This window comes from Panulirus ornatus, chromosome 29 (genome assembly GCF_036320965.1).
Source record: "Panulirus ornatus isolate Po-2019 chromosome 29, ASM3632096v1, whole genome shotgun sequence".
In the NCBI taxonomy this organism is placed as follows: domain Eukaryota; kingdom Metazoa; phylum Arthropoda; class Malacostraca; order Decapoda; family Palinuridae; genus Panulirus; species Panulirus ornatus.
Window position 1 is genome coordinate 18,302,767 of NC_092252.1, and position 12,765 is coordinate 18,315,531.

At 43.3% G+C, this 12,765-nt stretch overlaps 1 protein-coding gene across 2 annotated transcripts in view; it reads right to left on the reverse strand.

Moving 5' to 3' along the window:
- The window catches only part of LOC139757972 (cationic amino acid transporter 3-like), a 93,250-nt gene that overhangs the window by 14,707 nt on the left and 65,778 nt on the right, over window positions 1-12,765 (reverse strand). For both annotated transcript variants that reach the window (XM_071678909.1, XM_071678908.1), the window contains exons 2-3: window positions 7,179-7,319; window positions 954-1,126 (exon numbers count right to left, since the gene is read on the reverse strand). In XM_071678909.1, the coding sequence (XP_071535010.1) occupies window positions 954-1,126; window positions 7,179-7,319 (314 nt within the window). The remainder of the gene's footprint in view (window positions 1-953; window positions 1,127-7,178; window positions 7,320-12,765) is intronic.

A 12,765-nucleotide genomic window follows, 5' to 3' on the forward strand; every position in this document is an offset into this window, starting at 1 on the left:
GATATAAAAAAAAAAAAGAGAGGAAATTCGGATCCTATGAGTGTCTTGTGATCTTGTGTTTTCAAAGTACATGTTGCTACAGAACAGTATTTGAATAAGTTAATTGAATTTTACCGTTAAGAGCACAGCGATACGAGTGTTCAGGTTAAACAAATATAGTGAGAGAAGACACAGGTTTTATATATATATATATATATATATATATATATATATATATATATATATATATATATATATATATATATATATATATATATATATATATATATATATATATATATATATATATATATATATATATATATATATATATATATATATATACATATATATATATATATAATTTTTTTTCATGCTATTCGCCATTCCCGCTTTAGCAAGGTAGCGTTAAGAACAGAGGACCGAGTCTTTGAGGGAATATCCTCACTTGACCCTCTTCTCTGTTCCTCTTCTGGAAAATTTAAAAACGAGAGGGTAGGATTTCCAGCCCCTCGCTCCCTTCCCTTTTAAGTCGCCTTTTACGACACGCAGGGAATACGTAGGAAGTGTTCTTTCTCCCATATCCCCAGAGAAAAAAAACATATATATATATATATATATATATATATATATATATATATATATATATATATATATATATATATATAACATAAAAACCTCCAACAGCCAGGATCGAACCCGGGACCCCTGTGCGCGAGGCAGAAATGCTAACCTTTAGGCTATGGGCCTGACTATGGGACCCTCTGCAAGAGGTGGAAATGCTATAACCACTAGGCTATGGGCCCATAGCCTAGTGGTTAGCATTCCCGCTTCTTGCACAGGGGTCCCGGGTTCGATCCTAGCTGTTGGAGGTTTGTATGTTCTATGAAGGTGCGCATTTCTGTGCACTATGTTCGTATATATATATATATATATTGTTGCCTTACCTTTCGAACCTCACGTGGTGACCTTACCTTAGTGCCAGCGACGACCATGAAGGTGGTGAGGAGAACAAGGGCGGCGGCCAGCAGGTCTGGGTGGGGAGCCAGGTAGCGGGACTCCTGCAGGAGTGGCAGACGGGCGTGTAACGCAGCGCTCACTGAGTGGTTGGTCGCCGCCGACAGGTACTCACTGCTGCTCCTGGCCGCTGTGGGAGACGGAGAGTGTGAGAGGCTGGAGGTGCAGCGTCTCAGTGCAGGGGGGAACGGTAGAGTGTGTGGCGCGTCTGTATTAGAAGGAGTGGTAGGGTGCGTGGGACGTTAGTGTAGGGTGAGTGGCAGCGAGCCTACAGGGCTTTAGAGTTAGTGATTAATAGAGTGTGTGACCAAAGACCGGGATTCTACACAGCAAACGTCGTCCAGTGAGTCTTTCTTAATGATTAGCACATGTCTGATTAACTTAATGATTAGCACACGTCTGATTAACCTAATGATTAGCACACGTCTGATTAACCTAATGATTAGCACATGTCTGATTAACCTAATGATTAGCACACGTCTGATTAACCTAATGATGAGCACGCGTCTGATTAATCTAATGATTAGCACACGTCTAATTAACCTAATGATGAGCACACGTCTGATTAATCTAATGATTAGCACACGTCTGATTCATCTAATGATTAGCACACGCCTGATTAATCTAATGATTAGCACACGCCTGATTAATCTAATGATTAGCACACGCCTGATTAATCTAATGATTAGCACACGTCTGATTAATCTAATATTGATCACAGTCTGAATGATCCGCGTATATACTCCACTCCAGGCACTAAGTGCACCTGAAACGTTAGGGGTAAACACCGAAATGGACAACAGATGTCGGAATCAAACTAGTTAATGATATCTTTTATTATAGATAATAATATCTAAATTATCACTTTAATCATTATTCAACAAGCTTTAGCTCAGAAATGGACATATTCGTGATGAGATAACAAGATATAAATATTTGATGCACAAAAATTGCAGAATGTAATTGCATAATTCTTTTCAATTGGATAATCATCTGAATGGAATTGTTGAAAATAATCTTTTTCAAATCCGGCAAAACTCTTGTCCTAAAATAAATAGAGACCATTTCTGGACTAGAACTTGGTGAATGACTGACTAAAGTGATTAAACTCAATTAAAGATTATATCTTAGTTATCCTTCATACGAAACGTTAGGATACGTGGTGTCACAACATTAAACTGGTTCATTCCAGCAATTCACATGTCCATAAACGGTCCATTCCAGTGTTTATCCAAACCCTACCAGGATATTTTCTGGCCTTTATGATTAACTTCCTTCATTAATTAAGCAGGTATATATATATATATATATATATATATATATATATATATATATATATATATATATATATATATATATCTTTTTTTTTTTTTTTGCTTTGTCACTGTCTCTCCCGTTTGCGAGGTAGCGCAAGGAAACAGACGAAAGAAATGGCCCAACCCACCCCAATACACATGTACATACATACACGTCCACACACGCAAATATACATACCTATACATCTCAATGTACACATATATATACACACGCAGACATATACATATATAAACATGTACATAATTCATACTGTCTGCCTTTATTTATATCTATCGCCACCTCGCCACACATGGAATAACATCCCCCTCCCCCCTCATTTGTGCGAGGTAGCGCTAGGAAAAGACAACAAAGGCCCCATTCGTTCACACTCAGTCTCTAGCTGTCATGTAATAATGCCCGAAACCACAGCTCCCTTTCTACATCAGGCCCCACACAACTTTCCATGGTTTACCCCAGACGCTTCACATGCCCTAATTCAATCCATTGACAGCACGTCGACCCCGGTATACCACATCGTTCCAATTCACTCTATTCCTTGCCCGCCTTTCACCCTCCTGCATATTCAGGCCCCAATCACTCAAAATCTTTTTCACTCCATCTTTCCATCTCCAATTTGGTCTCCCACTTCTCCTCGTTCCCTCCACCTCCGACACATATATCCTCTTGGTCAATCTTTCCTCACTCATTCTCTCCATGTGCCCAAACCATTTCAAAACACCCTCCTCTGCTCTCTCAACCACGCTCTTTTTATTTCCACACATCTCTCTTACCCTTACATTACTTACTCGATCAAACCACCTCACACCATATATTGTCCTCAAACATCTCATTTCCAGCACATCCACCCTCCTGCGCACAACTTTATCCATAGCCCACGCCTCGCAACCATACAACATTGTTGGAACCACTATTCCTTCAAACATACCCATTTTTGCTTTCTGAGATAATGTTCTCGACTTCCAAACGTTCTTTAAGGCTCCAAGGATTTTCGCCCCCTCCCCCACCCTATGATTCACTTCCGCTTCCATGGTTCCGTCCCTGCCAGATCCACTCCTAGATATCTAAAACACTTTACTTCCTCCAGTTTTTCTCCATTCAAACTTACCTCCCAATTGACTTGACCCTCAACCCTACTGTACCTAATAACCTTGCTCTTATTCACATTTACTCTTAACTTTCTTCTTTCACACACTTTGCCAAACTCAGTCACCAGCTTCTGCAGTTTCTCACATGAATCAGCCACCAGCGCTGTATCATCAGCGAACAACAACTGACTCACTTCCCAAGCTCTCTCATCCACAACAGACTTCATACTTGCCCCTCTTTCCAAAACTCTTGCATTCACCTCCCTAACAACCCCATCCATAAACAAATTAAACAAGCATGGAGACATCACACACCCCTGCCGCAAACCTACATTCACTGAGAACCAATCACTTTCCTCTCTTCCTACACGTACACATGCCTTACATTCTCGATAAAAACTTTTCACTGCTTCCAATAACTTGCCTCCCACACCATATATTCTTAGTACCTTCCACAGAGCATCTCTATCAACTCAATCATATGCCTTCTCCAGATCCATAAATGCTACATGCAAATCCATTTGCTTTTCTAAGTATTTCTCACATACATTCTTCAAAGCAAACACCTGATCCACACATCCTCTACCACTTCTGAAACCACACCGCTCTTCCCCAATCTGATGCTCTGTACATGCCTTCACCCTCTCAATCAATACCCTCTCATATAATTTACCAGAAATACTCAACAAACTTATACCTCTGTAATTTGAACACTCACTCTTATCCCCTTTGCCTTTGTACAATGGCACTATGCAAGCATTCCGCCAGTCCTCAGGCACCTCACCATGAATCATACATACATTAAATAACCTTACCAACCAGTCAACAACACAGTCACCCCCTTTTTTAATAAATTCCACTGCAATACCATCCAAACATGCTGCCTTGCCGGCTTCAATAAGCTTCTTTACTTCTGAGTATTAATTCCTTTCTTTTTTATCAGAAAGCTTTTGTCTCTTGCACTGCATCCCTAAATTCTCCTGAAGCCTAATGAGCCTTAAATCTCCTCCTCATCCAAATTCTCTCCAAGTTTTAACCCTTCAAAATTTTCTCTTGTTCTCACTCAATAGTGTAGCTCTGTTTGCAGGGGTTTTCACTCTACCACTTCAGATTTTCGATGGTTCCTGACCACATCTTGAACCTTCACGTTGATCTCTGTAACCACCTGTCTGTAGGCACCTGTCACCTTGTGACTGATACAGATTTCATTTATTCTTTATCATGTATTATGTAATCCATTAGATTTTAGGCTGCTGTGTTTGGTGTCGTTCATATTGTCTTGAGTTTTAGTCTCTGAGTAAACACTGTATTTGCGGTTACAGAAAGGTGTAACTATTCCCGTGTAGGAGAAATTGTGGAAATTTAGAAAACTCACTTCGCATTCATAGCCAGAGTGTCAGTAGGGATTAAGCAGAATACAATGATGACACATATGTCCTCATAATTAACGAAGAATACCTAGAGAAACTACGGAGGGTTATGGAAGAGACATTTGTCCCGAGATTCACTTACGAGTTGGGTGGAGACAACAACAAGGCATACATCTGGGCTTCTAAAGGGAAATACCAATCTAATATCCACCGTAAGTCTATTGACTTCGACAGGTGTCTGAACACTGGAGGTAAGTGCCTTCAGACGTACAAATTCAAAGTGTTATCACAGTCTATTTAAGTCGGCCTTACAAAAACTGTTCATCATGGGACCTCTTCTTCCATGAAATCATCAGACTAAGGCAAATTCTAGTTAACATTGTTTTTGAATGAAATAATTCATAAAGAGACAAGTGTGTTCCTCCAGACTTCGCCCAATAATCACCTCCAACAACAACTTGGAAGTGTCCATTGAGTCTCCAACAAGAACCAGATGTCTCCTGTCTATCGGCCGGACGAACGTATCCTGATGGAGATAATGAATAGAAATATTATGATCTACAATATTCCTGGAGATCTTCTCAACATCAGTATTTAACACAAGAACAAGAAAACTAGTGACGACACCACGAGAAACAACCTCACACAGAGCAATAACCCACTGCAGTCTACCATTGTGGTTTACAATCAAAACAGCGCGAACTACATCGAGTTGACGACCACATCACACAGACGACGCTCAATACTCTAACTACAAAACGGAGACACCAGAGTACTGGAAACATTACCACGACCCTACAAGACACAGATAACACAAGCCATGTACTCAGGAGAATGTCGTCCCTTCACGAAAGTTCAGGGAAATCTAGAGTCCCACGATTATTCACAACTGCCTCCCAGATGACCCAGCTCTCTACCTCCACGCGACTTCCCCAGGTCCAGAAACCTGAAACAAGTCCCGCACCCGCTGACGCACCAAGTTTGACCCCTACTGACCACACTGCCACGCACGCACCAAGTTTGACCCTGCTGACCACACTGCCACGCACGCACCAAGTTTGACCCCTGCTGACCAAATTGCCACGCACGAACTTCGAAGGAACGTGATCCCCAGTTCAAGGTATTACCTACGTTACTAGTCTCACCCCTTCAACATTCTCTATTATCACTGAATGTCTTAAATCTACGTATGCTGTCTGCATTAACCTCAGTGATTCCACTCCATTTATTCACCACTCTTATTATACTATAAAGATACGTCTTTACATCTTTTTTAAGAAGCTTCTTAATCTCTTTTTACGTCCTCTAGTTGCTCTATCCCCTCGTCTCACGAACCCTTCACTGTCCACGTCGTCGATCTGTTCTAAGAACTTAAAGGTTGTGATTAGGTCACCCCTCTTAATTCTGGTACCAACTTCATTGCCCTCCTCTGGACATCCTCTATTACCTCTTTGTGATTCTTTAAGTGCGAGGACCAAACTTGAGAAGCATATTCTAGTTCTGGCCTTATGTAGGGCAGGAACGGCTTGATAAATACTTCCTTACACATATACTTGAAACCTTTTCCGACATTTCCCATGTGACAGTTTGTCTCTTCAACTATTCTCTTAATATAGGACTCTGGCGACAAGTCAGAAATGATATTGACTCTCAAGTTTGTCTCACACAGAATCCTAAGACTTATTCTTTACCAGATGACAATCATACTGAGGCCTTTCACTTTGTCCCACCCTCTCTACTTTATGCTTGCTTGGGTTGAATTTCGTCAACCATATGTATAATGTCAATTTTCAAGTTTATTTAGGTCCACTTGTCAGTTGATGTGATATTACTTTTTTCTCACTTCCCACTTGATCTTTGTATCACCTGAAAACATATTCATGCCTTCAGGCAGATCATTTACATAAATCAGGAAGAGTAATTGTCCCAGAACAGAACTTTGTGGCACTCCGCTGGTCGCCTCAACCTGACTGGAGAAGGCTCCTTTGACATGAGTCCTTTGTTCCCTTCCACTGAGATAATCTTTTATCTAGTGAAGAAGTTTCCTCCTTACTTATGCCTGATTATCCACTTTCTTAATCAGCCTCCCATGTGGCACAGTGTCAAATGCTTTCTGGCAGTCAAGATACAAGCATTGCATCTAGCCTTCCACCAGTCTTCTACAGAGCTCACTCTTTCTTAGAAATATACAAGCTTACTTTAACACGTGTGTATATGTGACTGTGTGTGTGTGTGTGTGTGTGTGTGTGTCTGTCTGTCTGTCTGTCTGTCTGTCTGTCTGTCTGTGAACATGTATACTCTAGCCCTAAAGCCCGACCTACGAAGACTCGTAACTGAACCTCATCACGCCATACAAGCGGGAATATCAACCTCTGCAGTTATACCTACCAGGTTGTGGAGGATGACCTACCGATGGCCGTCATAAGGAGGAGGTCGAGCATCAGTGTTGAGGCGACGAGGACTGCCGGCAGCTCCCCCAGCCAGACGTACACATGAGTGAAGATGCCACCACCACGAGGGATTCGAACCCCTAGTTCCGCGCACACGGCTCCTGCCGGCCACCACACATGATGTTAGTTGTGTGGGGACACATGGTGAGGTTGTGTGTGGGGACACATGGTGAGGTTGTGTGTGGGGATACATGGTGTGGTAGTGTGTGGGGACACATGGTGAGGTTGTGTGTGGGGACACATGGTGAGGTAGTGTGTGGGGACACATGGTGAGGTAGTGTGTGGGGACACATGGTGTGGTAGTGTGTGGGGACATATGGTGTGGTAGTGTGTGGGGACACATGGTGAGGTAGTGTGTGGGGACACATGGTGAGGTAGTGTGTGGGGACACATGGTGAGGTAGTGTGTGGGGACACATTGTGTGTAGTGTGTGGGGACATATGGTGTGGTAGTGTGTGAGGACACATGGTGAGGTAGTGTGTGGGGACACATGGTGAGGTAGTGTGTGGGGACATATGGTGTGGTAGTGTGTGGGGACACATGGTGTGGTAGTGTGTGGGGACACATGGTGAGGTAGTGTTTGGGGACATATGGTGTGGTAGTGTGTGGGGATACATGGTGAGGTAGTGTGTGGGGACACATGGTGTGGTAGTGTGTGGGGACACATGGTGAGGTAGTGTGTGGGGACACATGGTTTGGTAGTGTGTGGGAACACATTGTGTGTAGTGTGTGGGGACACATGGTGTGGTAGTGTGTGGGGACACATGGTGAGGTAGTGTGTGGGTACACATGGTGAGGTAGTGTGTTAGGACACATGGTGTAATAGTATGTGGGGGGGACACATACGGCTCCTGCAGGACAACACACATAATGTTAGCATGATATGTAATGTCACCTAAATCCTCTGTTGGAGCGTAACGACTCAGTCCTCATATTCTCTCACCTGGTCACTGGCAACTCTGCTCAGGTATTGTATTGCTGGCATTGTCAGCACTGCTCAAATCAAACGCGCTGACTGTGACGGATGTTAACACTGCTCACACGATACCTGCTGGCAACGCTGTCAGCAATACTCAGGCAGTGCGCGCTGGCAACACTGTCAGCAGTACTCAGACAGTACGCGCTGGCAACACCGTCAACACGACTCACACAATAAGCTCTGGCAACATTCTCAACGCTGACTGCACCGTATTTCAATGAGTTTTCTCGTTGGAAATAACAGCTGCTCCATCCTCCGTCTACAGAATTAGAGAGAGAGAGAGAGAGAGAGAGAGAGAGAGAGAGAGAGAGAGAGAGAGAGAGAGAGAGAGAGAGAGAGAGAGAGAGAGAGAGAGAGAGTCTGCAGTGTTCAGGAAGCAGGAGACCTGGAGGCCTCTGGGGAGGCCATCTGCAAGGAGGACAGTGATACGATCCTGATGTCCTAACCTCCCCAGATGGAGAGGGAACAGTATAGCCAGGTCTCGTCCCCACCCGCCACGCCCCTGTGAACATCAGCCAGCAGGAGCATAACGAGACAATACTCCAAGGAAATCTAACAAGGAAGACTGGAGAGAAAACTGATTCCTAATGTTAGCTGAGACGGCATAGGCGACTGAGACCATCTCATTAATGCAACTCATATATATATATATATATATATATATATATATATATATATATATTGCTTTGTCGCTGTCTCCCGCGTTAGCGACGTAGCGTAAGAAAACAGACGAGGGAATGGCCAAACCCACCCACATACACATGTATAAACATACACGTCCACACACGCAAATATGCATGCCTATACATCTCAATGTATACATATATATACACACACAGACATATACATATATGCACATGTACATAATTCATACTGTCTGCCTTTATTCATTCCCATCGCCACCTCACCACACATGGAATAACATCCCCCTCCCCCCTCATGTGTACGAGGTTGCGCTAGGAAAAGACAACAAAGACTCCATTCGTTCACACTCAGTCTATAGCTAGCATGCAATAATGCCCGAAACCAAAGCTCCCTTTCCACATCCAGGCCCCACAGAACTTTCCATGGTTTACCCCTGACGCTTCACATGCCCTGATTCTCTCCATTGACAGCACGTCGACCCCGGTATACTACATCGATCCAATTCACTCTATTCCTTGCCCGCCTTTCACCCTCCTGAATGTTCAGGCCCCGATCACTCAAAATCTTTTTCACTCCATCTTTCCACTTCCAATTTGGTCTCCCACTTCTCCTCGTTCCCTCCACCTCCGACACATATATCCTCTTGGTCAATCTTTCCTCACTCGTTCTCTCCATGTGACCAAACCATTTCAAAACACCCTCTTCTGCTCTCTCAACCACGCTCTTTTTATTTCCACACATCTCTCTTACCCTTACATTACTTACTCGATCAAACCACCTCACACCACATATTATCCTCAAACATCTCATTTCCAGCACATCCACTCTCCTGTGCACAACTCTATCCATAGCCCACGCCTCGCAACCATACAACATTGTTGGAACCACTATTCCTTCAAACATACCCATTTTTGCTTTCGGAGATAATGTTCTCGACTTCCACACATTCTTCAAGGCAAATATATCCCAGGATTTTTGCCCCCTCCCCACACTATGATTCACTTCCGCTTCCATGGTTCCATCCGCTGCCAGATCCACTCCCAGATATCTAAAACACTTTATTTCCTCCAGTTTTTCTCCATTCAAACTTACCTCCCAATTGACTTGACCCTCAACCCTACTGTACCTAATAACCTTGCTCTTATTCACATTTACTCTTAACTTTCTTCTTTCACACACTTTACCAAACTCAGTCACCAGCTTCTGCAGTTTCTCACATGAATCAGCCACCAGCGCTGTATCATCAGCGAACAACAACTGACTCACTTCCCAAGCTCTCTCATCCCCAACAGACTTCATACTTGCCCCTCTTTCCAAAACTCTTGCATTCACCTCCCTAACAACCCCATCCATAAACATGGTGGTGTTGTGTGTGTGTGTGTGGGGGGGGTGGGGTGTCTTGGTTGGTGGGTGTGTCTTTTTTCGTGTTTTGTCTATTCTCTCATAATGGTTTGGTTAAAGGTTGAATGGGATTTAGAATTGCCTGGGGATTAATTAAAGTTCTCAGTATTAGCAGTTAAGACAGATTTGATGACGTTGTGTGTGGCATAAACAGTAGAGGGGTATAACGGGGTATAAACAGCAGAATGTTCAGCTTTACTGTTGATGAAATTTGTAAACGGATCCCTTCATCTCTACATGATGAATTTTATGATAAGCATGTTGCCAGACTTGGACGCACCCGACCTCCATTCTGGTAGTCACTTGTTTACCAGATGGCGTCCTAGCTACGTCTCTTCGTTGTATATCAAGTTACTGCTATATTTCTTTCTTGCCTCACCCCCTGATGATGTGACCGTTGCACGAAAGTGCACTTGGGAACTTATCCTGTTTCATTTCACTGCGGTATGAAAGAAATTCAGTTGATCACGCGCTCAAGTGTGATCTTTTACAATATATATATATATATATATATATATATATATATATATATATATATATATATATATATATATATATATATATATATATATATATATATATATATATATATATATATATATATATATATATATATATATATGACCATTCTGTTTGCTGCTGAAATCCTCCGTTGTCAGAATGTCATCAACGAGAAGGGACAGTTAACCTCCTCTCTCATCATCCTGACTCTCCCTTCGTCATCAGTACACCTGCTCTGGGTCACTGCAGATGTTTGGAGAGTTATAACCAAATAAAGCTTCTATGTACTTCCTTCCCGCAGCACTTTTGCTTATTATGTATTGTCTGAATATGTCAATATTTGACATATCTTAGAATTTAATGACTTCCAGCAACTAGAGAGTGAATGGCTCCACCCCTCCACCCTTTCTCTCAATCTCTCCTTGCCGCTGGTCACCACTCTGGCCAGATCAGACTTGGCTTTAGCTCTCTTGTGAGTTTTATATCCACGGCTCTAACAATGCTGGGGTTGTTACTCCTGATACACTCCTTAAACTCTAGTTCTCCTCTCCACTTACCATCAGCCGGCTGCACTTGTACACAAAATCCTCAGCCAGAGGCACGTACTGCTGATCAGTTCCCTCGTCCTTCCTGAGCCTGAAGTAGGGGGAGGGTTTGGGTGTTGGTGCTCCCTTCTAGCCTCATCCGATTTCTCTCTCTCTCTCTCTCTCTCTCTCTCTCTCTCTCTCTCTCTCTCTCTCTCTCTCTCTCTCTCTCTCTCTCTCTCTCTCTCTCTCTCTCTCTCTCTCTCTCTCTCTCTCTGGACAGGCAGTCCTCGCCATTCCTTTCATCGGCCAAGTTTATTCGCTCTGCTTAAGCGCCACCACCTGGCTACCGTAACACCACACTTCCCTCTGCCAAAGATAATCCTGGGTGTCATTCCCCTTGGTGTTCTGCCGACATTTTACTGATTCACCAGACGTCTTTTAGTTCCAGATCCGCAGTTGACAAGTCCAGTGCATAAAGTAGCTTTCTTTTTTTTTTGATGTAGACGACCTTCCCCTGCACTAGCTTCCTCTCCTCCTAGTTCGGTACGGGGTTCCTCTTCCAGCCAGATGATCATCAGGGATTCATGTTTGATAACTTTTCTCTGTACAACTTTCCTCACTTGTGTAGTAGTCCAACTTTGTGTGTGTGTGTGTGTGTGTGTGTGTGTGTGTGTGTGTGTGTGTGTGTGTGTGTGTGTGTGTAAGAAGGACACACATATTGTGGTGAATGGTGCCAACATGCAACATTTCAGTTGTGTTCTCCTTCAACTCAAATAATGAACATCCTACGTAATCCTAAATATATGTGTTGTTCATCATGAACTTGGTGAACAACACAAGTTATGTTGAATGTATATAACCCTCAGCTCCAATGCCTTTAAGGGCAGGTCATGTTCAGCGCTGGTATGTTGAACACCAGTGCTGCAGTGCCTCCAAGACAGATCACTGTAAACACTTGTGCCTTCAAGACAGGGCATGTTCAATACTAGTGCCTCCAAGACAGGTCACGGTAAACACTAGTGCCTCCAAGACAGGTCATGTTCTACACTAGTGCCTCCAAGACAGATCACTGTAAACACTAGTACCTCCCAGACAGGTCATGTTCAATACTAAAGCCTCCAAGATAGATCACTGTAAGCATTAGTGCCTCCCAGACAGGTCATGTTCAATACTAGTGCCTCCCAGACAGGTCATGTTCAATACTAAAGCCTCCAAGATAGATCACTGTAAGCATTAGTGCCTCCAAGACAGGGGTTGAACACTAGTGCCTCTAAGACAGGGCACGTTGAACACTAGTGCCTCCAAGAGAGGGCACGTTCAACACTAGTGCCTCCAAGAAGGGGCATGTTCAACACTCTTGCCTCCACGACAGGGAACGTCCAACACTTGTGCCTCTAAGACACGTCACGTTCAACGCTGGTGCCTTCGGTATATGTCATGTTCAGTAAAGGAATGCTCATCACACATGTTATTCGTCCCATAACACCATTATCT